The sequence below is a fragment of the Brassica napus genome, chromosome C3 (genome assembly GCF_020379485.1).
Source record: "Brassica napus cultivar Da-Ae chromosome C3, Da-Ae, whole genome shotgun sequence".
NCBI lineage: Eukaryota > Viridiplantae > Streptophyta > Magnoliopsida > Brassicales > Brassicaceae > Brassica > Brassica napus.
In genome coordinates, this window is record NC_063446.1 from 31,540,165 (window position 1) to 31,564,430 (window position 24,266).

General features: G+C 36.4%; 2 protein-coding genes and 1 long non-coding RNA gene across 3 annotated transcripts; 1 reads left to right on the plus strand and 2 right to left on the minus strand.

Annotated features, from left to right (window-relative positions):
* Positions 1-6,821: 6,821 nt before the first annotated feature.
* LOC125584556 lies at positions 6,822-7,618 on the plus strand. The gene is made up of 2 exons (XR_007321469.1): positions 6,822-7,217; positions 7,316-7,618. It is a non-coding gene; the product is annotated as an uncharacterized LOC125584556 (long non-coding RNA).
* A 5,688-nt stretch (positions 7,619-13,306) lies between these two features.
* On the minus strand, positions 13,307-14,070 carry LOC111204006 (protein JAZ13). The gene is made up of 3 exons (XM_022698207.2): positions 13,921-14,070; positions 13,723-13,810; positions 13,307-13,628 (listed from the first exon to the last, which is right to left on the minus strand). The coding sequence occupies exons 1-3, from the start codon at positions 14,058-14,060 to the stop codon at positions 13,422-13,424; spliced, it is 435 nt and encodes a 144-aa protein (XP_022553928.2). The 5' UTR covers positions 14,061-14,070; the 3' UTR covers positions 13,307-13,421.
* Positions 14,071-21,789: 7,719 nt separating this feature from the next.
* On the minus strand, positions 21,790-22,749 carry LOC125584557. The gene has a single exon (XM_048753244.1). It carries the CDS (start codon positions 22,747-22,749, stop codon positions 21,790-21,792), a length of 960 nt encoding a protein of 319 aa, XP_048609201.1.
* Between the last annotated feature and the right edge of the window lie 1,517 nt (positions 22,750-24,266).

Consider the following 24,266-nt stretch of genomic DNA (forward strand, 5'->3'; position numbering starts at 1 on the left):
CGAGTCATCTTACCAGTTGTGACTCTTTGATCAAAAGCATTGACCCTACTTGTAGAAGACCGAACATATTGAACCGCATTTCTGACAGCTAACACATTATCGCCTAAATCACGCAAACCCTCCTTAGCAATCAAATTTATAATATGCGCAGCACACCTCATGTGTAAATAATTTCCATCTAAGACTAAAGCATCAGGGGAAATTGAGCTAAAGACACTATGGAACCTCCCTAAAGCAGAAGTATTGGCAGTTGCATTATCTACTGTGATGCAGAACAGTTTCTCAATTCCCCAGTCTTCTAAACAGTTTAAAAGAACATTAGCAATGGTCTGACCTTTGTGATCAATGATGTACTTGAAGCAAATGATTAACTTCTTCAGCTGCCACGATTCGTTAATGAAATGTGATGTGATAACCATGTAACTTGCTCCTGATATGCATGAAACACATAATTAAAATGTATTAAAATGTATGTAGAGTAAGTTCAAATATCAGTAAGTTCAAAGAGTATTAAAACATATGTTTTACCTGTCACTTGAGCAGTCCAAATATCAGTGGTAAGGGAAACCCTTTGTTTGCTTGTGCAGAGTAAGTTCTTCAATGCAACTTTCTTCTTCACAAACATCTCCACAATGTTCCTGGTCGCAGTCCTTCTTGAGTGAGGCTTCCAGAGGTTAACCTTGCAATTTAAAAGAATAAAACAGTAAGTAATTTGAGATGACTTTAAAATGAGAATTAGAAATGCAAAATTATACAAGGTTACCTTACCTCAAAAGTGTTTGAAAGATGTACTTTCAATGAATGAAAGTGGCAACTCTGGTGACACCACCAACTCATTACACGCTTCTTTGAAAACAGTCTCAGAAACTTTAGATGGCTTCAGATTTCCTTCATTACCAATCTGTTGTCGATTCGTTTTCTGACCAATTACGAATGACTGGTGTTCTTTGCAGATTTGCAGATGCTGCTTCAGGTTCGAAGTTCCTGACTTGGATGCACATGAAAAGATCTTGTGGAAATGGTGACATACACACTTGTCTCGGGTCTCTTTGGTTCTTGTGAAATGCTCCCACACACGAGACCTTGGCACAACCAACTTCTTCACCTTATTCGCCTGAGAGGATGCTCCAGATGTGGCATTCGCATTAGCACTTGTCTCTTGGTACACTTGGTCTTCACATTGCATATCAACATCGGTTTGTTGGTTATCGAAAGCTGAGGATGTCATCTGCAAGAGAAAAAAAAATTATTATTAGCTTTACAGATGAGATTGAAAACAATAGAAGAAGTGAAGAACTAATATTAGTCTTTTGCGTTAACATAGATCAAAATCATAAACGATGAAGAACTAAGATAATAAACGATGAAGTGAAGAAGTGAAGTGAAGAACTAACATTGAAGAACTAACGATGAAGAACTAAGATCAAAGAACTAACATCACAAGGCTTAATACTTATTACACAAACTACACTAAGAATAATAAGGTACAAAACGCATTAAGACTCATCAAAATCATAAACGACAACTCAAGCTTCATATCTAAGTCTTTCAAGATTAAGACTAAAAAGCACAAGCTTTAAACCTGAATCTAAAAGTGAAAAGCAAAGATACATGATTTAAAGAAAACTAAGCATCTCGAATTGGAGGTGGAATGGCTTATGAAGTCTAATGATACGCATCAACATATATAGGAGATGGACAAAGGGTTCCATCAAATTTTCGGGTTATGGAAAGGATTTCGGAAAGGATATACGGAAATTGAGATTTCGGAAAGGTTTGGTTGTGAATTTCACAGAGGATCTTCGTATCTCGGGGTAATCGAAAGAAGGAAACAAAAGGGGGCTAGAGTTGTGTCTGAGTGTCTCGATGATCTTCGGGTTTTGGAGGTAATTAAATGGTTCTCGGTTTTCAACCGAACCGAACCAAACCGACCACCATTACACCACGAAAACATAAACCGTTTGATTTATTCAGAAGATCCGATACCGAACCAAACCGGTTTTATCGAATCGGTTTCCATTCGGTTGTTCGGTTCTCGGATTATCTGCCCAGGCCTAGATCTATGTTTGTCTCCCAGCCATTTACTGAAGTAAAACAAAATGTAAAAGGAAAAATATTAAAAAGAAGAAAAAAAACTAAATGTAGATTGTGGATTATGTTTAACAGTGTCATTATGTGTCGATGTAAGAAGACACCGCGAAAGAAACAAAACAACAAGCAAAAGCTTTTAAACTCAACCCTCTTTTTCTTTTTTCTCCCATAGAGATGCCAGTAGATTAGGGAGAAAAAGGAGGGAAGAAGATTCTCTTGTCGTTTCCTCCTGTGATCTCTGAAGTTTCTCTTTTTTCAAAACATCTCTCTTTGTCCAGTTCTCGATCATGGAGACATCCGATTCAAGAGACTTGTACAACTTTGTTCGCGCTTCCTCAGGTCGCTCCCTTCCCTTTCTTTCTTTCTTTTTATCTCATCGAAAGAATGTCTATTTCTTACATCAGCTGATTCTCGATCCGGTTTCTTTTAAATGTACATTTTCTCTTTTTTTTTTGTGTAGCTAAACAGAGTTGTCACCGAACCCAAACACTCTTCGGAGTTCTTAGAGCATGAATATCACGGTCTCTAAGCCGCGTATTCAACTGTTTTAGGATTTAAAAAAAAAAAGAAAAATGTGTAAATTAATTGGAGACGTCAGTTAATTAAGCGAAAGAGGAAACGGTTTTATGGGACATGCGTCACAAATGTACCATTCTCTCTCTCTCTTGACGGATCATCTTCTCTCTTTCTCTCCCAAATCCTCGACGATATCGAATCTCTCCGGATATCTCTCCTCGGCGCTGATCTCTCCTCGGTGGTATCTCTCTTCGACGGAATAAGCCGGCGTCTCTCTCGGTCGAATCGTCGACTATGTCGGTCTCCTCGGTGACTCCGCTTCTCTGTCAATCTCGTCAAGTGTCGGCGTCTCTCTTGCGATCCTCGACGGCTCTGCTTCGGTGCCGGTCTCGTCGACGATTCACACTCCTTTCTCGCGATCCTCGACGACTCTGCCTCCCTATCTTGGTCTCCTCGACGCATCCACGTCTCTCTAGCGATCCTCGACGACTCCGCTTCTCTCTCTTGGTCTCCTCGATGACTCTGCATGTCTTTCGCAGTCGTTGACGCTCTCTGGCCCGTGGCTATCATCGATTAAATCAAATCGAAAGGTAAAGCTATGTATTTGTCCTTTTATGTCTCAGCTCGTGATTGTACAGATGATGATGTCTCTTGTGTTTGTTTAAGTCTGTGTCTTTGTTTATTATGTTGATTTTGTATCTTCTGTTGGTTGTGTCACTTGAGAAATTAATGTCTGGTGATTTAAAGATCGATCATCACTGATTCTTTTTGATCTGTCTCTTTGTCTTTGTTTCTTTAGATGGACGGATGAAGCTACATGAAGACACCTGAAGGTTCGGCAAAGCAGAGGTCTACAATTGGCGTACAGGTAAAACAATAATCTTTGCTCTCGTAAATTGATAGCTAGTTTGAAAAGAACTTTGGGTAGGTGTGATTAATGGTTAGGTAGAAACTGATTACTGTCTGCAATACATTGAATGTGAATCTCGTTTCTCTGCAATATATTGATTGTGAATCTGGCTGTTTGTCTGAGGTGTGATTAATGGGTAGATAGAAAGATGTTTAAGTTTGATTAATGAGTTAGGTGAATGTCAACTCGAATTGGTTGTAAGTTAAACTTTCTCTCTTGTATAAACCACCCCTTCTTCTCTTCTTCTCTTCCATCTATCAACTACGGCTTCTTCTCTTCTTTTTATCTTCTCTTCAACTACGGATTCTTCTCTTCTTCTTATGTTCTTCTCTTCAACCTCGGCTTCTTCTCTTCTTCTCTTCCTTTAGACATATTCAGATATGGATTCCAATCCATATAGGAGTTTAAATTTTGTTGATCTTCTTCAAAGTCAACAAGATAGTTCCGGTTTTGAATCCTCTGCTCTTCCAGCATTCGGCAGTCAAGCTACTGAAGGATGCAACTTCGAAGAGAGCAGTCCTACAGAGCGTAAAGAAAGAAGGAGATGGAGTCCAACAGAAGATGTCGTGCTCATCAGTGCGTGGCTGAACACAAGCAAAGATCCCGTTGTTGGGAATGAGCAGAGGTCAGTTGCATTCTGGAAAAGAATCGCAGCTTACTTCAACGCCAGTCCCAAGCTTGTTGGATGTGAAACGAGGGAGTCGTCTCAGTGCAAGCAAAGATAGCACAGGATCAATGACCTGGTCTGCAAGTTTTGTGGAGCGTTTGAGGCTGCAACCAGGGAGAGAAGTAGTGGGCAAAATGAGAATGATGTTCTCAAACATGCCCACAAAATCTTCTTTAGCAACCACAAAAAGAAGTTCACCTTAGAGCATGCGTAGAAGGAATTGCGCAATGACCAGAAGTGGTCTGAGCTATCTACTGCAAAAAATGATGGAAGTTCGAAGAAGAGGAAGGTTGATGACGCTTCACAGTCAGAGACCTCTCAAGCAATTGAAACCGATGATGAAAGAACCAACCGTCCTCGTGGCGTTAAGGCATCAAAAGCTAATGGGAAGAAGGCAATGGTTGATGGCAAGGATTTTGCTAAGTTCCAGACGATGTGGACGACCAAGAAGCAGGATTTGGAGATAAAGGAAAGGCTGTCCAAGATGAAGCTACTGGACAGTGTTTTTGGAAAACAAGAACCGCTACAAGATTATGAGGAAGCGCTGAAGCAGAAACTCATAACTGAGTTGATGTCTAATTAGTTAAGTGTGAGTGTCGTTTTATTGTTAAGTGTCAAGTCTCGGTTTCAGTTATGTTTTAAGTTTCAGTGTGAAAATGTTATGTGATGTCTCGTTGCTCTCGTTGTTCTTATGTTTTGTGATGTTCTTATGTTTAAAATATTGTTGTCCTAATGCAGGTGAGAAAGTTAAGTTTGAAGTGAAGCCTTGTCATGTTTGAAGTCAAGTCTCGGTTTCAGTCAGGTGCTACAAGAGAAGTCACGGACTGAGAGAAGTCACGAAGTGGTGTATTGTATTGTACTGTCTTCTAGTGTCATGTGTATTGTACTGTCTTCTAGTGTCATGTGTCATGTACTGTCTCTTGAGAAATGTCTTCTAGTGTCATGTGTACTGTCTTGTAGTTGTGTCATTGTGTTTGTGTCACGGACTTTTAAATCTCAAGCTCATTGTTTTTTTTTATGCTTGTGTCTATATAACCAAACACATGCGACTTCTAACAGCATCAAAGCCATCTCCACTCTTTTAACAACATTTCCACTCTCTTTAATCTCAAGCGAGTTCTACTTTCTTTACATCTCCACTCTCTTTACACAAAGCCATCTCTTTCTTTACATCTCCACGTCTCCACTCTATTTACACAAAGCCATCTCCACTTTCATTTTACCATCATATAATCACTATATATGGCTTCTTCTTCCCATAACAATCTAGATGAATCATTTGATCAAATCTTTGATGATACATTTGATCAAATCGTTGATCAACATTTCGATCAAACTTTCGAAAATTTAATGGTTCATGGTGATGAAGAAGAAGCAAGTAAAAAAATAAAAAAATGAGCCTACATCGAAAGAAATCAAGAAGAAGGTCATGTACGTCTATGGAACGATTATTTCAGTGAAACTCTGACGTATCCTGAAAATCTTTTCCGACGACGGTTTAGAATGAACAAGCCATTGTTCATGCACATTGTTGATCGACTCTCCAATGACGTTCAATTTTTTCGCCAAAAAAGATGCTCTTGGAAAGCTTGGTCTCTCTTCACTCCAAAAGTGTACAGCGGCTATTCGTGTATTGGCATATGGTATTGCGGCTGATACGGTCGATGAATACCTACGTCTCGGTGAATCCACAACTCGTAAATGTTTGGAAAATTTTGTGGAATGAATAATAAATTTATTCGGCGATGAGTACCTACGAAGACCAACACCGGCTGATCTTCAATGTCTACTTGATATTGGAGAGTATCGTGGATTTTCCGAGATGATAGGAAGCATTGATTGTATGCATTGGGAGTGGAAGAATTGTCCCACTGCTTGGAAAGGGCAATATTCTCGTGGCTCGGGAAAACCAACAATCGTTTTAGAGGCGGTTGCTTCATATGATCTCTGGATATGACACGCATTTTTTGGACCGCCAGGTACCTTAAACGATATCAATGTTCTTGATCGCTCACCGGTTTTTGATGACATAATAAAGGGTCATGCTCCACAAGTCACTTACTATGTCAATGGAAGAGAGTATCATATGGCTTACTATCTCACCGATGGTATTTATCCGAAATGGGCAATTTTTATCCAATCTATTCCATTACCACAAGGGCCGAAAGCAGTTTTATTCGCTCAACGTCAAGAAGCTGTTCGAAAGGATGTCGAGCGTGCTTTTGGAGTCTTGCAAGCTCCCTTTGCCATCGTTAAAAATCCAGCACTTTTTTTGGGATAAAGTCAAAATTGGGAAGATTATGCGAGCATGTATCATACTCCATAATATGATAGTAGAAGACGAACGGGATGGATACACTCAATTTAATGTTTCGGAGTTCCAACAAGGAGAAGACAACGGTAGTTCACATGTGGATCTCACGTATTCTACAGATATCCCAACAAATATTGTCAATACGATGGGTGTTCGAACTAGAATTCGTGATAAACAGATCCATCAACAACTAAAAGATAATTTGGTTGAATATTTATGGCTTAAATTTGGACGTGAAGAAGACAACAACTGAACTCGGATGTTTCTTTCAAATTGTTATCGTTTATTCTACTAATCTTTGTTTTTATGTTGTTTTTAAAAATTTTATGTTTGATGTTATCTTTTAGTATGTTTTATTTAATAAAAAAATTTAAGTTTAATAAAAAAAATATTTTTTTTTAAAAACCCTTAATTAAGAACCTTGTAATGGACCAATTAAATTTATGGGTCTCTTAGCTTTGTTTCTTAACACACTTTTTCTACTAAAATGCATTAAAAATTAATAAGAACCCTAATAGGGTATTTGCAATAATCATGCTCTTATACGTAGTTGACATTGAAGGCCTCAAGACGGAGTCAAGAGGAAGCGGCAGATCTTGCTAGAAAGGGTTAGCGACAGCGCTTCAGCTTGCTGATCCGTTCAGCAAAACCAATCAGACTAATGATGTTGTCTTTCTTCGTATAGCTACTCATCCAAAGGGGAGGAAGATGCTTACAAAGTATGTAGAGCTTCTATTGGCTGTGTTCCGCCACTTGAGATTCCTATTCGGCGGTTTGCGTTTAGATGCTAATCTTGCCAATCAGCTTCGATTAACAGGTTTTAGGTTTTGGAAGCAGCTGGGAAAGGGAGTTAATAGTTTGTATCTGACACACAAAACCCTCTTTTGAAAACTCTTGGATCCATCTCTTTCTTTCTCATATACCTCTTGTTTCTCTCGTTGGCTGTTTCAAGATTTCACATTTTCTGGTCTCTTCTCCTACTTTTGTAATGGAGTTGAGAATACAGTACACCACCATATTTAAAGCTGGTTCTGATATTTTCTATAGTAGATTGTTTGGTTTTACTTATGATCGTTTGGTATAAACAGTCTTGAAATTACTATAGTGAAGGATCTTATTAGAATTGACTTTCTCGTTTTTTTTTTGATACACTAAATTTTTTTTTTGTTCCAGTGAATTGACTAAAGGGCATTGATGAGCGGCTTGTAATTTTTAAACCCAAATTTTTACATCACGATACTAGTGATGTACTTCGCTCACTAAAGCCAATGTTTGTTGGATCCACTGGGTTTAATGTTTGCATTCTTTTGGTTAGAATTGCATTTTCTTATTTTGTTAAACACTACAAGAAAACAGGGGGATTCTGATGGCCGAAATCGTCGGTAATTCGTCGGAATCGGTCTATTCCGACGAATTTCCGACGAACCCGTCCGTCGGTATCGTTTCGTCGGAAAAAAAAAATTCGTCGGAATTTCGTCAGAAATTCCGACGACTTTCTGACGAATACCAAGAAACGTCATTCTGACGAACTTCCGACGATATTACGATGCGGCTACACGAGATCAGAGTTCATCGGAAAACTACAATTCCGACGAACGTGGTTCCTCGGTTTATTCCGACGAACTGTAGGCGTCGGAATTTACCGACGGACATCGGTCGTCGGAATATACCGACGAACCACGTTCGTCGGTATATTCCGACGGAAATGAGTTTGTCGGTAAATTCCGACGGATATATGTCCGTCGGTATATTCCGACGACCTTTGTCCGTCGGTATATACCCTTTTTTTTTTACAAATTAATTTTGCATTTTTATATATTTTTTGATATTAATAAATTTAAAAAATTGGAAATTTAAAACTAATAATATTATAAAATTTAAATTCATAAAAACCGAAATAGGAAAAAAACATTCATAAAGTTTAAAATTCATACAAACCGAAATAGAAAAAAAAACATTCCGAAAGTTTTATAAAGCCGAAATAAACTAAGAAGAACTCGAAGACATCAAACGATCTAGCTTCTGCATAATCTCGGTGTTGAACTTCTTCTGGGATGCCAACTCAGCAAGGATAGTGGCATTCTCCGAACGGATAGTGGCATTCTCCGAAAGGATAGTGGTGTTCTGCTCCTCCAATGCCCCAATCCGTTCATCTTTGTCATGTAGCTCCTCGAGAATCATGGGATCGGCATACGGAGCTTGCGAAGAAGATGCCGGATACGAAGAAGCACGACGGGCCAACCCAACTAAACGGCCTCCTTTCCTTTTAGGAACCGCCTACAAAAATATTTAAAGTAAGTAAATATGGACAAGTAAGTAATCGACATTATAAAAAAAATATATTAATAAAAAAATTACCTTTTCAACCATCTCATTTATTTGCAATAGAGACAGGTTGGTTGAAGCTCCCGTGGAGTCGCCGTCATCAGAGAGAGGCTGAGATTGAGAAACTATCTCAGCTTCCACCAAATCAACTACACCTCTGATCACGGGGTCCTGAATTTGACCCGTCGTCTTGTTAGTGTGAGCCACCTTAATGAGTTGGAGACGATCAACGGGATTACCGTCATTTGCTTCGATCTAAAAAAACCGCCATTATTAGCCAAAAAATATATAAAATATTTATTTAAAAAATATAAAGATAAATAATAATAAAAAACTTACAAGTTCATCCTCCTTAGTAGACATGGAGCAAGCGCCGAGGTTGTGCACATACATACCTTTCCCGCCACGATCGCTCTTCCGGTTCCTGGAGTTTCTAGAAGACGTCTCTGCAGTGTCTTCCCTCTCCCAATGAGCTATCAACTGCTCCCACACCCCCCCCCCCCGTTGATGAACCGTGGCTTCTTGTTCTTCTGCCAAACTGTCTTCCACGCGTTTATCTGCTTTGTGTAAGAGTCCATGGCCTTTTCGTTGAATTTCTTACGGACTGTTTCCGTAAGATCGGAGTGCCAGTTGAACTCTTGCTACAAAACAAACACAATTTAATAAGTAAATATATGTAAAAAAATGTAAAAACTTAAAAAAATGAAGGGTTACTATACCGCAAACTGACGAAACCACAACTCTCGTTCGTCGGAAGGGATCACACTCCACTTTGGATATCCAAAACGGAGCATGGAGTACATCATCTGGTTGATGCTCCGGCTAATGCCATTTTTCGACTTGGTGAACCTTTAAAAAAAAAATACAAGTTAGCAAGTTAATTAAAGCAAAAAATATAACGGTACAAATAAAAAAAAATACTAACCAAGTGCTATGGCCTCGTCGTGGGTTGAGTTGGAGAAACGGGAGATGCTCTCGACCTGGTTGTTGAACCAATAGATGAACCGGCATGACCCCCGGATCCTGTTGAGCAGCAGCGTGAGGGGCAGCGTGAGGGGCAGAGGGAGCTGGAGCGGGAATATATGCGGGAACCGAGTCATGAGACGATACCGATGCACGGGAACCGCTCACCGAACTACGTCGAAGACGGGCTGCGGGGCGGGCTTCATCCTCGGCCCTAAAAAAAAAAAATTAACCCATCAAACATATTTTCATTTATATATTTACAAAAGGTTTTATAAACGTTTTAAAAAAAACTATTAAACCTTTTATATATATATATATATATGTATACAAAATTATAAAAAATTTATAAATATAGAAAAATGTTGTTAAAAATTTATAAATGAAGAAAAATGTTGTTAAATATTTATATTTTTAAAAAAAATGTTGTTAAATATTTATTAGTGGAAACTTAAAAAAAAATATAAAAATTTTAAAATTTTAAAATTTTTACTATACATGATTTACATATATATATATGTATACAAAATTATAAAAAATTTAGAAATATAGAAAAATGTTGTTAAAATTTATAAATGAAGAAAAATGGTGTTAAATATTTATATTTTTTTCAAAAAAACGTTTTTAAAAATCAAAAAACGTTTTTAAAAATCAAAAACGTTTTTAAAAATCAAAAAACGTTTTTAAAAATCAAAAAACGTTTTTAAAAATAAAAAAAAATGTTTTAAAAAATCAAAAAACGTTTTTAAAAATCAAAAAATGTTCCAAAAAAAACTAAAACAACAATCCTAACTTATATATCCTAAACTATCCATTCAATCCTAAAATGTTCAATCAAACAACCTAAAATCCGAGATCAACTTCCAAAACCCTAAACAATTGAAAAAAAAAGGTTTGGGATGATTCTTACATGATTTGGGGTTTGGGGAAGAGATAGGAGGGTGAGGAGAGGATTCGCCGGTGAAGAGAGGCCAGAATCGCCGGAGAGTCGCCGAAATCGCCGAAATCGCCGGAGAGTTTTGAGAGAGAGAGAGAGGCCGCGGAGATAACGAAGAAGAAAGGAGAAGGATTTTTATTTCCGTGGATTCCGACGGACACGGGTTCGTCGGTATTCCGTCGGTATATTTAAAATATACCAAATGCCGATTCGCGAAAATTTTCAAGCGGTTTGGTTCTCCCGGGCTAATTGAAATTCCGACGGAACGTGTCCGTCAGTATTTTCCGACGGACACATTCCGTCGGTATTTTCCGACGGAATTCCGACGACTTAGTGTTTAGGGTGTTCTTTTCAAGTTTCTAAATGCAAAATCCAAACCTTTGATAATATATATAGTATTTGCATAAAGATTTAACAATAAAAATGTTTTATAACACGATTTTACACAACAATATTTTTTGTAGTGTAAGCTTATATAAATATGATTGTATAAGTACATAATGTTAAGATGAGATGTTATGAAAACAATGATATGCATACATAAATATTTTAATGAGTTGTTATATTTGAACGGTTGTGATCTAATACTATACTAAACACTTATTATGTGTTATTTTCATAGTTTTGGCATCTAAATTTATAGATTTTTATGATTGAAACTTTATAGAAAAACATGTCGTCGGTATTTTCCAACGAAATACCGACGACCTTTCCAATTTTCAATGAAACCCGTTGTCGTCGCTATGTCGTCGGTATATTGCGAGGGATTTCCGACGGACCATTAAAAAAAAAAAAAAAAAAAAAACTAATCAGAATCTTCTGAATCTTCATCAAACTCCCCAACCTCGGCTTCCGGCTCTGAATGTACGACAGCATCATGTCCAAACACAGTCAAATTCTCAACGAGTTGAACATTTTCCAAATCTTCAACTGCCTGGGCGTTGCTGGTAGACTCTGGTTGCAATGGTTCATCATCATCAGAAGTTCCATCCACTCGTCCTCTTGGGTTGATTTGCGTTACAGTAACCCATGGATCGTCTCTGTACGTCACCCGAGGGTAACTGATGTAGCACACCTATACATATCAATTATACAAAGTATTAGTTCAATTAATTAATTATATTGGTAAAAAATTATGAATATATTGACATACCTGATCAGCTTGCGAACCAAGAATGAAGGGATCATAATATTGAAGTTTCCGCCGCGAATGAACTGATGTAACACCAAACGCATCAATCTTCACTCCTCTATCTGGGGTGGTGTCATACCAATCACAATAGAATACTACACAACGCAATCCAACCATTCCAGGAAATTGGATTTCCAATATTTCTTTTATGTTGCCGTAGTAGACATCGTCACCAGAAGAAGATGAAACACCAGCATCATATGTTGTCTTAGAATGACCTTTCCTTGTGAATGCATATCCTCGCGTACAAAATTTAGGATATGATTTGACCACATAGTTTGGTCCCTGCACAAATTCGCGTACCCAATCATCGAACACAAGACCTCTGGCCAAACCATCATTCACCTATAAAAAAAAACATATATGATTGCAAAATTAATTAGTTTATATATATTAAATTTAAACTAATCATTTGCATAGGGTAATAGGATATATGACTCACATAACTACGAAGCCACGCAGCAAATCCGTTATCTCTAAGTTGTCGAAGCTCATCTTCTGTTGCATGCCTGTGAGTCATACGCAACTCCGCCATATATACACTATATACAAAAATATTATCAATATGAAATAAATTATTGAATATTAATCTAACAATAAATGAATAAAGAGAATGAAGAGAGAATGAAGTGTGAATGAGTTGAATGAGGAGGGGTTGTATTTATAGGAAATTGCTTACGGACCTCCGACGACTTTCCGACGAAATTCCGACGGATGTAAAGCAGTCCGTCGGAATTCCGTCGGAATTGTCCAATCTCAAACGGCTATACAACGGTCATATATATTTGTCGGCAACGGTCACATAGTTCGTCGGAATTCCGTCGGTATTTTCCGACGGAATTCCGACGACTTTGCTCTTAATCGGAATATCGTCGGAAATTCGTCGGAATATACCGACGGAATTCCGACGACTACAACGGTTACATTTTTTATCGGAATGTCGTCGAAAAGTCGTCGGAATTTTCCGACGAACCATATTTCGTCGGAATTCCGTCGGAAATGGCCGACGGAATTCCGACGACTTAATTTTTTTGGATTTGGTCGGAAATTTGTCAGTATTCCGTCACAAATGTCCGACGACCTTGGTGTCCGTCGGAACCTCCGTCGGAATTCGATGTGTTTTCTTGTAGTGAAAAGATATTGCATATGTATTCTCAGTATTAGCAAAGAATTCAACTGTCAAGATAGTGCATCAACTACTTCAAGGTGTGTATGTTTACATATTTTCTAACCTCGAATAAACGAACAAACTCATAACTCATTACATGAGAAATGCGAAACTCATACATGAAAGTATCATGTGAAACAAACTAATACAAGTGATCCAGTTTATAAAACTCCTATATCTTGATTTTAAAAAAAACTCGAAATTTATCGTCGAGTATCGGGAAAAATGACAAAAGAGAGAAACACGAGCTAGATTCTTCTCAACCCAAATTTAAAAAAAAAGAAAAGATTCCTTTTTTGTTATGATAGAAGAAAAAAAGTAAATTAAATAACTTGGGTTTAGGAATTATGGGAAGAGGAGGAAGAGGTGGAGGTGTAAGTGTAACTGTAAGGTGCAAAAGATTTGTTTCTTTTCTTCCTCTTCTCCAAAAAACTCTTCACGGATCTCTTCAAAGAAAACCCTAACGGTGATTCCAGTCTCATCGGCGCTAACTCTAACGCCGTTATTCCACGCTCCTTGCTCGCCATCTCTATTATCGCCCTTATCTTCGTATTTCATTATTGTATTTATGATCAGTCATTACTCAGTAATCAAGAAAAAGATAACAACATATATAAGAGAATATAGAGATGATTCTACCTGAAACTCTACGAGATCGTGTTCACGTACTTTCCCATTATAGAATACATTGATCTCCTTAGGTCTTATGATTAAAGATTGATTAACCCTATACAGCCATTTTTCAAAGCGAATTAAGAGGTTCAGATCTTGAAGTGGGGTTGAACGTGAATTAAAATTAAATTTAAACGAGGTTGGATCTGAATAAAAAAAACTTACGTCGAATCTCGGCGACAAGGTTGAAGCGAAGAGGTCACTGGAGATAGCCCGAGATCTAAGCTACAATACTTCATGATTCTCTGCGTAAAGATTCTTGCTTTGGTCGCTTTGTGGGAGTTAAGAGGTAGAAACACTTGCATAGAAACTATATATAAGAACGTATACTATAAGAGCAAGATTAATCCGAAATTCTTAGGATAGAATTCTTAGCGGAAGTTAAGAAACTGGTTCTTAATTTTTAACTGAAAAAGCTAAGAACCGGTGTTCTTAAATAAGGACTTTAAAAACCGGTTCTTAGTTTTTTTAGTTAAAAGTTAAGAAACAATTTCTTAATTTCCGATAAGAACTTCACTCAAAGAACTCCGAGTTAATTATGGTCTAAGAGTTCTGAACATTTGATCACGTGCTTCTTGATTTCAATACGAATTGGAAAATAATATTTTATAAGAAAAATAAGAAGAATAAAATCCGTACGAATTTTTGAGTAACTTGATGGTGACAAAAAAAAAGAGTAACTTGATGGTCCGTGGTGTGTTTCAGTTTTGTTTTTCCTTAAATTTTTATACGTACTCGATGTGGACCTGCTGTATGCATTTTCTTGTATAATATAATAATGTAAATAATTGGGTTGGACCTTAGAGCATGATTATTGAGGGGTTTTTAAGATGAGATTTTTAGCGGAATATAAGAATCCATCTCTTAACTTTTAACTAAAAAAATTAAGAACCGGCTCTTAAATATCTTATTTAAAAATCGGTTCTTAACTTTTTTAATTAAAAATTAAGAGACGGGTTCTTATATTCCGCTAAAAATTTCACTCTAAGAACCCTCCAATAATCATGCTCTTACAGAATTCTGTGTATATTATATGAATTGAAAATTTAATTTTTTGGATTGTTAATTAGGCTTGTTAAATCAATGTATTTTGTTTTCTTTTAATTTATATGATTAGATATAGTTCTATATATTATTATGCATAACACATATATACACGTCAGTGTTGTGTTATTAAATTAAAATTATGCGTTTGAAACTATCCAAAACAATAGAGTTTTCTTTAAGAAAAAACTATCCAAAAATATCAAAGATAAACTTAGGAACTTAACTTTTATTTAGATTTGTGAAAAGATCAATGGACCCATGCAATGTTTGTGCCATGTGGGGCTTGGAATCGTTTGGTTAATATACTTTCCATAAATAGAAAATGGATTCCCAAATGAGGCTGATGAGTTCCTTTACTTTTTTCTGGTTTATTGCATATTTGCACTATGGATTTCGGGCCGGCCCTAAAATTTAGGGAATCATAGGCCATATATTAAAATTTTCAATTAATATTTTTTTTTTACAAATATCGAGAATTCAAAAAAAAAGAGAATCTATATCTATGTAGTTTTTTAAAAAAAACGAGAGCCTAAAGCTAATGATTCATTCGGCTTTGTCCAAGATCGGTCCTGAATCATTCCTTCTTGTTCATTTATAAATTTTGTTAACCAAAAATTTTCTACCTTAATTTGTCTATTACTGAACTCAACAAACCATACATGTCTTTTTGTTTTAAGATATCTAACTATCTAGTTTACCAGTATAACACACATAGTCTCTGTAGATTATACATGAGATAACTTCGTTTGGTATACTAGAAAAATGGCAAACCATAAACGTAAACTAAATTGTACATAATGTTTCAGTAAATTGATTTGAAGATGAACAATATATACACGTTTATCTTAGAATACTGGTGACTAGAATGAACATAATTGATCGCAGGAATGTAATAACAAGACAATCAATATGTAAGAGAATATATACGTCATAACTGAATCCAAAGTGAGATTAAAGGGAAAAAGCTAGACTAAAGTTAAAGGTAGGTAGGTACAGAGAAGTTGGCATTAGTGGATGAATTAGACACGTGAAACATGTTTTGCAGTCTGTTCACAAGTCACAAGTCACAAGTCACGTGTTCGTCTTTTTCTTCGTTGAAAACAAAAAGAAAGAAAGATAAAAGACATGAACGTGGTTATGAACTTGGAAGTGGACACATGGGAAATTAATGCGACTTTGATCGAAATATGTAACTGAAAAGACGTGTGAAGGATTTTGATGTTTAGTTTGCTTTTAGTAATTACGACACTGACCATTTCGCCCACGACATCATAGCATGACCTTACGAGGTGGTACGCAACACTAACTCATGTAATAAGAGAGGATGATTTGAACTTTTTTCTCGTACTTCCTAGAGGTGGACGCAAGGCGGGTACTTATTTTTTTATTTATACTTGATATTTGACTTACTTTGAACGAATAATGGATTTTTTCGACTTGTACTTGATTTGTCGGAAACGAGTACTTGTTATTTTGAGTACTTGTCCAAAAATATGTTACTTGCAAGTTACTTGTCTTATTCGATTACTTGGTACTTACAAGTATTTATTAATTACTTGTATATATTTTCAAGTTTTTAAAAATTACTTGATAGATAATATCTTACGATAGAAGGTTATGAAGTTTGTTTTATTTACTCGACTTGGTAAAAACACGAGAGTTATTTTAAATACAATATTTGCACCTAAAAAAAAAGAAAATAGAATTTGATAAGAAATTAAAAAAACAAAGAAATATTTGTTTAGGGCTTTGGTTTTTATGGTTTAGGTATCATTTTTTTAGTCGTAAAACAAGTAACGATTAATATCAAGGCGAGTCGTAACTTTTTTGTGATACTTGTTACTTGTCTTGTACTTCTAAGTAGCAAAACTCAACGACTTGATACTTGACTTTGCAACGACGAGTACTTGAAAAAACGAGGCGAGTACGGGTCAAGTAGCGGGTATAAGGCAAGTAACGAGTATTGGTGCCCAGCCCTAGTACTTCCTCCATGTTTTATGAAGAGTGTTATTTTAACATTTTATACATATTAAGCAAAAATTTGAAATGGATTATGTTCTTATTAATTACACATATTTAATCAATAGTATTATAGATAAATAAAATTATTTATAAAGTCAATGCATTTTCTAATTAATATTAAATTTAAAGTATGCATAAATTGAATTGAAATTCTAAAATGACATTTTAATATATTTTTTGTTAAACAGATTGAGTAGCCTATTATTTATTCAAGAATTACAATTTACTCATGTTATTTAACCCATAATTTTACTGGAGGGTTGTAATTAAACAGTACTAGTAAGTAGCAAGAGTTTATTGTAGTAACATTATTAGTATCCTTACTCAGCTATCCTTACTAATGTATATACTTTTGTGGACTTACTGATAACTCTTTTTGGGGATGATCGAATGCAACTAAAGCAATTCCTCCTATCTATTTGTTCTGTTGTCTGGAAGTCATGTAAAACGTGGAGTTGCTTTGTATAACAAAGCCTCCTTTTGGGTGTTAGTTTATGGCGGGAAGTTTGTGTTTGGGCTTATGGGTCCCAATCTCTCAAATCAAATGGCGTTAGATAAGGAGTGTTAAATAAGACGGGGCCAATCAGTTTTATTTTGTGTGTGTGTGTGTGTGTGTGGTGTGTGTGCAAAACCTTTCTCAACAACAAAAAGAAATCCCCATGAGGAAATCATTTACTACATATTATGATTAATGTAAGCGTGAGCAACATTTTAATACTGGCCCTTGTATATGTGATTGAATTTAATATTTGCTTTGAAATAACTTATAATTTATAGTATCGGGAAATTTAAATAAGAGTAGAATTCAATACCCGTAGGAAGCAAATAACACTTAATATGAGAGAAAGAGTTTATTATAAGGAAGAAGAAGAAGATGTAATTGTGTCCAAAAGAGTGAGATGAGTGATGGTATTTATAGTGAGCAACAATACATAAAATATCAAAGATGGTGCTTGATTTGGTAAATGAGTGGGTGATCATAGTGCTTGATGAGTAGATGATCATAGTGCTTGATGAGTATATGATCATAGTGCTTGAGTTGGTAAAGGAGTGGAGGATCATTTCAAAGTTTATCTTATAACACTCCCCCTTGATCATCCATCTTGTATTAAGTTTCGTAACACTCTCCTTGGGGACCGGTGTCACTCTCCGCTCTCGCTTAACGTCTTTGTTGCCTCGTTAAAAACCTTTCTAAGAAAACCCAATGGGAAAAACCATAGTTAGGTAAAAAGAGTACAACTACGTAAGCTCCCCCTCGATTGAGCAGTCATAGATCCTTCTGATGACGCATTCCAATGTTATGGACATGTTTTCTGAATACCGAAGTAGGGAGTGATTTTGTGAAGAGGTCGGCTGCATTGTCGCATGATCGGACATATCTTACTTCAATCTCTTTCTTCTTCTCGAGCTCTTGAGTGTATGAGAAGAACTTTGGATGTATATGTTTTGTTCTATCACTTTTGATATATCCTTCCTTCGTTTGAGCAACACATGCTGCATTGTCTTCATATAGAATAGTTGGCCCCGTACTTTTGTCAATCCCACTACTTGAACAAATGTGTTGGCTTATTGATCTTAGCCATACACATTCTTTACTTGCTTCATGGAGTGCGATGATCTCAGCATGATTTGAAGAGGTAGCCACAAGCGTTTGTTTCTGAGAACGCCAAGATATAGCAGTGCCTCCGATCGTAAAAACATATCCTGTTTGCGATCGGGCTTTGTGTGGATCTGAAAGATATCCTGCATCTGCAAAACCAACCATTTGACCATTTGAATCTTTAGGGTAAAATAAGCCTAAATCAATAGTCCCTTGTAGGTAACGAAAGACATGTTTAATTCCATTCCAATGTCTTCGTGTTGGAGATGAGCTAAATCTTGCTAGAAGATTAACAGTGAATGATATATCAGGCCGTGTACAATTTGCAAGGTACATCAACGCTCCAATTGCACTTAGATATGGTACTTCCGGACCAAGTATCTCTTCTTTTTCCTCAGGTGGTCGAAATGGATCACTTTCAATGTTAAGTGATCTAACGACCATTGGGGTGCTAAGAGGAGTTGATTTATCCATGTTAAATCGTTTCAACACTCTTTTAGTGTATGTGGATTGATGCACAAATATACCATTTTGTGAATGTTCTATTTGTAGGCCAAGACAATACTGTGTCTGTCCAAGATCTTTCATCTCAAATTCTCCTTTGAGATAGTCTGATGCCTTTTGTATTTCTTTTTGAGTTCCAATAATATTTAGATCATCAACATATACCGCGATTATCACAAATCCGGATGTTGTTTTCTTGATGAAAACACATGGGCATATAGGATCATTCACATATCCTTCTTTTGTTAAATGTTCACTGAGACGATTGTACCACATACGTCCAGATTGTTTTAACCCATATAATGATCTTTGCAATTTTATTGCACATAACTCTTTAGGTTTGGAACTTAATGCTTCTGGCATTTTAAATCCATCAGGGATTTTCATGTAGATATCAGTATCTAATGATCCGTATAGATAAGCTGTAACAACATCCATGAGACGCATCTCAAGATTTTTATCAGCGGCTAGACTCATCAGGAATCTAAATGTGATCGCATCCATTACAGGAGAATATGTTTCCTCATAATCAATACCAGGTCTTTGAGAAAATCCTTGGGCTACAAGGCGAGCTTTATACCTTGTAATCTCATTTTTCTCATTTCGTTTTCGAACGAAAATCCATCTGTACCCAACTGGTCTCACATCTTCAGGTGTGAGTACAATAGATCCAAACACTTTTCGTTTGTTAAGCGAATCAAGTTCGATTTGTATTGCTTCTTTCCATTTATTCCAATCATGTCTCTTTTGACATTCATATATGGATTTCGGTTCTGGATCATCGGTATCTTCATTTACCTCACTTGACACGATATATGAGAAAGCATCATCAAGGTCATTTTGTTCATTTCTATTCCATATCCTTTTATTATGGATGTAATTAATAGAAATCTCATGATTATCTTTCGATTCATGATGCTCTGATTCATCAGAGTCCTTATCATTTATTTCTTCCAAAATATTTTCTGCTATTTTGGGTGCATCATATATTTCAGCTTTCTTCTGTTTCCTAGGATTCTTATCCTTAGAACCAGCAGGTCTACCACGCTTCAGGCGTGTTTTTGGCTCTCGTGTGTCATCCTCCTTTTCTTGTTCATTTGGCATTTTGATACGAGCAGGAGCATTTGCAGCTGGTATATGAGATTTAGTTACCGTCTTGGTATCTGCAAATGCATCAGGTAGCTGGTTAGCTATACTCTGTAAATGCATAATTCGTCGAACTTCTAGTTCTGACTCTTTAGAAGGAGGATCAAGATATAACAATGATGGTACACTCCATTTTATATCACTTCCAACATTTTTGTTTTCTCCCCCTAGAACTGGGAATACATTTTCGTCAAAATGACAATCAGCAAAACGTGCTGTAAAGACGTCACCAGTCTGTGGTTCTAGGTATCTTATAATTGATGGAGAATCACAACCAACATATATTCCCAACCTTCTTTGTGGTCCCATCTTTGTTCGTTGTGGTGGTGCTACAGGCACATATACCGCACAACCAAAGATTCTAAAGTGGGAAATGTTTGGTTCTCGACCAAACGCTAACTGTAGTGGAGAATACTTATGGTATGCACTCGGTCTGATCCGAATGAGTGCTTCTGCATGCAAAATGGCATGTCCCCATACAGAGGTTGGAAGTTTTGATCTCATGATCAATGGTCTTGCAATCAATTGCAGACGCTTAATTAAAGATTCAGCCAAACCATTTTGCGTATGAACATGAGCAACCGAATGTTCAACTTCAATTCCCATTACCATACAATAGTCATTGAATGCTTGGGATGTGAATTCACCAGCGTTGTCTAGTCTAACTCTTTTAATAGTATAATCAGGAAACTGTGCTCGCAGTTTGATTATCTGAGTTAGAAATCTCGCAAATGCCACATTTCGAGATGATAATAGACAAACGTGTGACCATCTACTGGATGCGTCAATTAATACCATAAAATAGTGGAATGGTCCACATGGTGGATGTATCGGTCCACATATATCACCTTGAATTCTTTCAAGGAACTTTGGTGATTCTTTATCGATTTTGGTTGGCGATGGCCTTACGATCAATTTTCCTAGAGAACATGCAACACATGTCATTTTATTCCCTTGAGAAATCTCCTGGATTTTCAATGGATGACCATGTGAACTTTCTATGATTTTACGCATCATTGTAGTGCCTGGGTGGCCAAGGCGATCATGCCATAACGTGAACTCTTCTGGGTTCCGTTTTACTACAAGATTTGATTCGATCTCATCGATATAAGTATGATGTAATCCCGAAGGAAGTTCTGGAAACTTTTCCAATATGTGTTTTCTGCCACATTTTTCAGAAATTACATACATGTATTTCTTTCCATCCTCAGTTGCAGACTGAGTATCATATCCGTGAAGATATATGTCTTTAAAACTCAACAAATTCCTTTTAGAACTCGGAGAGTATAAAGCATTATTTATGGAAAATTTTGTTCCATTCGGCAAAGTAAAGTTTGCTTTACCAGTTCCTTCAATCACGTCTGCAGGACCTGATATTGTATTGACGACAATTCTTGTCGGTTTTATATCAGAGAAATATCTCTTTTGTCTCAGAATAGTGTGCGTTGTTCCACTATCTGGTATGCATATTTCACGAATCCGTTTCTTGGATTTTGCTCCATTAGTATTTTGATCCATTTCTGAAATTATCATAAACATTAAATAAAAGTGAAACGTGAAATTTATTCATTGATTATATAAAGAAAACACACAATAATTATACAAATATTGTTGTTAAAACAACATTATTCTTTGAAAACATAATTATTATACATTACAAATGAGGACTATTCAGCAGTCTTATTAGAAACATTTCCGTACTCTTCAAGAGTATTCTAGTCCAGCTCATTTGCGAAATCAGAGGATTCAAGGTATGAGGTCCCTTCAACGTTTTCCGTGAGGTTCACCTCTTTAGCCTTTCCTTTTATGGATTCTTGATATAACTTGCACAAATGTGGGGGAGTACGACAGGTACGGGACCAATGTCCTTTACATCCACATCTGTAACATACAGTCTCACTTTTCTTTGTGGTATCCTCTTCGGTTTCTTTGCCTTTATGAGGTTGTTCAGATCTAACCCATTTGTTAGATCTAATACTTTTAGGATAGTAAGGCTTTCCACGTTTGTTGTTGAAACGCCGACCACGACCTCGATTGGTATGGTTTCTCCTTCCCGAATATTCTACCGCCGTAGCATTCACTTCGGGAAATGCCTTGGCTCCCGTGGGTCGGGAATTATGGTTTTTGATTAGTAACTCATCGTTCTTTTCAGCCAACATGAGTGTTACCATCAATTCAGAAAATTTGGTGTACCCACATTTTCTGTAAATTCGGGATAAGACGTTGTGTTCTTTGTGGAAGGTATTGTATGTCTTGTCAAGCATTTCTGCTTCGGTGACAGGGTTACCACAATATTTTAATTGTGCAACTATCCTCAAGATAGTGGAATTGTAATCTCTAACCCTTTGGAAATCCTGAAACCTCAGGGTTTTCCACTCTTCAAGAGCGTGAGGGAGATTGATTTCCTTTTGATTATCGAATCTGTCTTTCAAGGCTTGCCATAGTACAGCTGGGTCCTCAACGTCTCCATAGTCGTGAGTTAGATTCTCATCTAAGTGCTTCTTCAGGAAGATTATCGCCTCGGCTATATGCTCGGGTGGCGATTTGTTACCGACTTTTATAGCTTCAGATATCTTTTTTATTACAAGATAAGGTTTCACATTTGTGACCCATCTGACATAGTTTTCGCCGGTTACTTTTAGAGCCGGGAACTGGAGTTTCTCGATGTTTGCCATTTGTATTTCTAAAACACAAAATAGTAATTTTATTAGAACTTCATAATTTAAAAACCGTTTACATTAATCATACAAGCAATTACAAGGAGAAGCGATGTAAATAAAATTAAACCGATATTCATCTTAAATTCACTCGGAGTAAATTCTCCAACGAATGAACCATAAATAGAAACACAAATAAAAATGGCACATAAAAACAAAAGTGCGCGAATCATCTTTCTTGAAATGAAAAATCGGAGGAGAGCGATTTGAAATTTTTGAGAGAAGATGAAATGTTTTGGATGATGAAATGGAGTGAAAATGAGTTGTATTTATAGATGAAAATTACTGTTCATGACCGTTGGAGAAAGGGGAAATTTTTGAAAAATTTTCTTTGTGACCGTTGGGGTTAAATCGAGTGCACCAAAAATTAGTCTGAAAATATCGTATTAAACGGTCAATCAAATCTATAAAATTTCATAAAAGTGAAAAATTATGACAATGAAATATTTATGTTATATGACAACAAATCATGCGACGGCTCAGCCGATCAATGCAGAATAATAAATAAATTATACGGCGGCTCGGCCGACCAATTAATAATAAACAGAATATAAGGCGGCTCAGCCGACCAATAAATAATAAACATGATATAAGGCGGCTCGGCCGACCAATAAATAATAAACAGGATATAAGGCGGCTCGGCCGACCAATAAATAATAAACAGGATATAAGGCGGCTCGGCCGACCAATAAATAAATTAAATTACTAGTAAATAATATAGGCGGTATTCCGGCCATTATAACATGATATAAATAATAGTAGAGACGGTATACCGACCATTATAACAGAGTATAAATGATACAAATAAATTTTACCAAATCGCAGAGTGATCGTGCTGATAACGTGTTATGAAATAACTTATAATTTATAGTATCGGGAAATTTAAATAAGAGTAGAATTCAATACCCGTAGGAAGCAAATAACACTTAATATGATAGAAAGAGTTTATTATAAGGAAGAAGAAGAAGATGTAATTGTGTCCAAAAGAGTGAGATGAGTGATGGTATTTATAGTGAACAACAATACATAAAATATCAAAGATGGTGCTTGATTTGGTAAATGAGTGGGTGATCATAGTGCTTGATGAGTAGATGATCATAGTGCTTGATGAGTAGATGATCATATTGCTTGAGTTGGTAAAGGAGTGGAGGATCATTTCAAAGTTTATCTTATAACATGCTTTAACTTGTTGGTATAAGCAGGTCCAAATTCACTAAATGCACATATACTAATCTAGAGTTAAACCAATAAATATCACCAATACTTAATACGGAATAATAATACATACTTCCTGTAAAAATATATACAAAACCTCGTAGATATCTACAGTACTGATTCTTACTTAAAAACCAAGCAGAAGAAGGAAACCTTTCTAGCTTACTTGTATGGTATGAAGTAAAAGCCTTTCTAGCTTCTCTTCACCTTTGTATAGACTTGTTGATGTGAACCAATCTGCAGATCCTGACTCAACTAAC

Coding starts and splice junctions, on each gene's coding strand:
- LOC111204006 (XM_022698207.2), bottom strand. CDS start 14,060: ATGCAAGTGTTTCTACCTCTTAACTCCCACAAAGCGACCAAAGCAAGA. Junction 13,811..13,920: donor CCTTGTCGCCGAGATTCGAC/GTAAGTTTTTTT, acceptor ATGGCTGTATAG/GGTTAATCAATCTTTAATCA. Junction 13,629..13,722: donor ACGATCTCGTAGAGTTTCAG/GTAGAATCATCT, acceptor TGAAATACGAAG/ATAAGGGCGATAATAGAGAT.
- LOC125584557 (XM_048753244.1), bottom strand. CDS start 22,749: ATGGCAAACATCGAGAAACTCCAGTTCCCGGCTCTAAAAGTAACCGGC.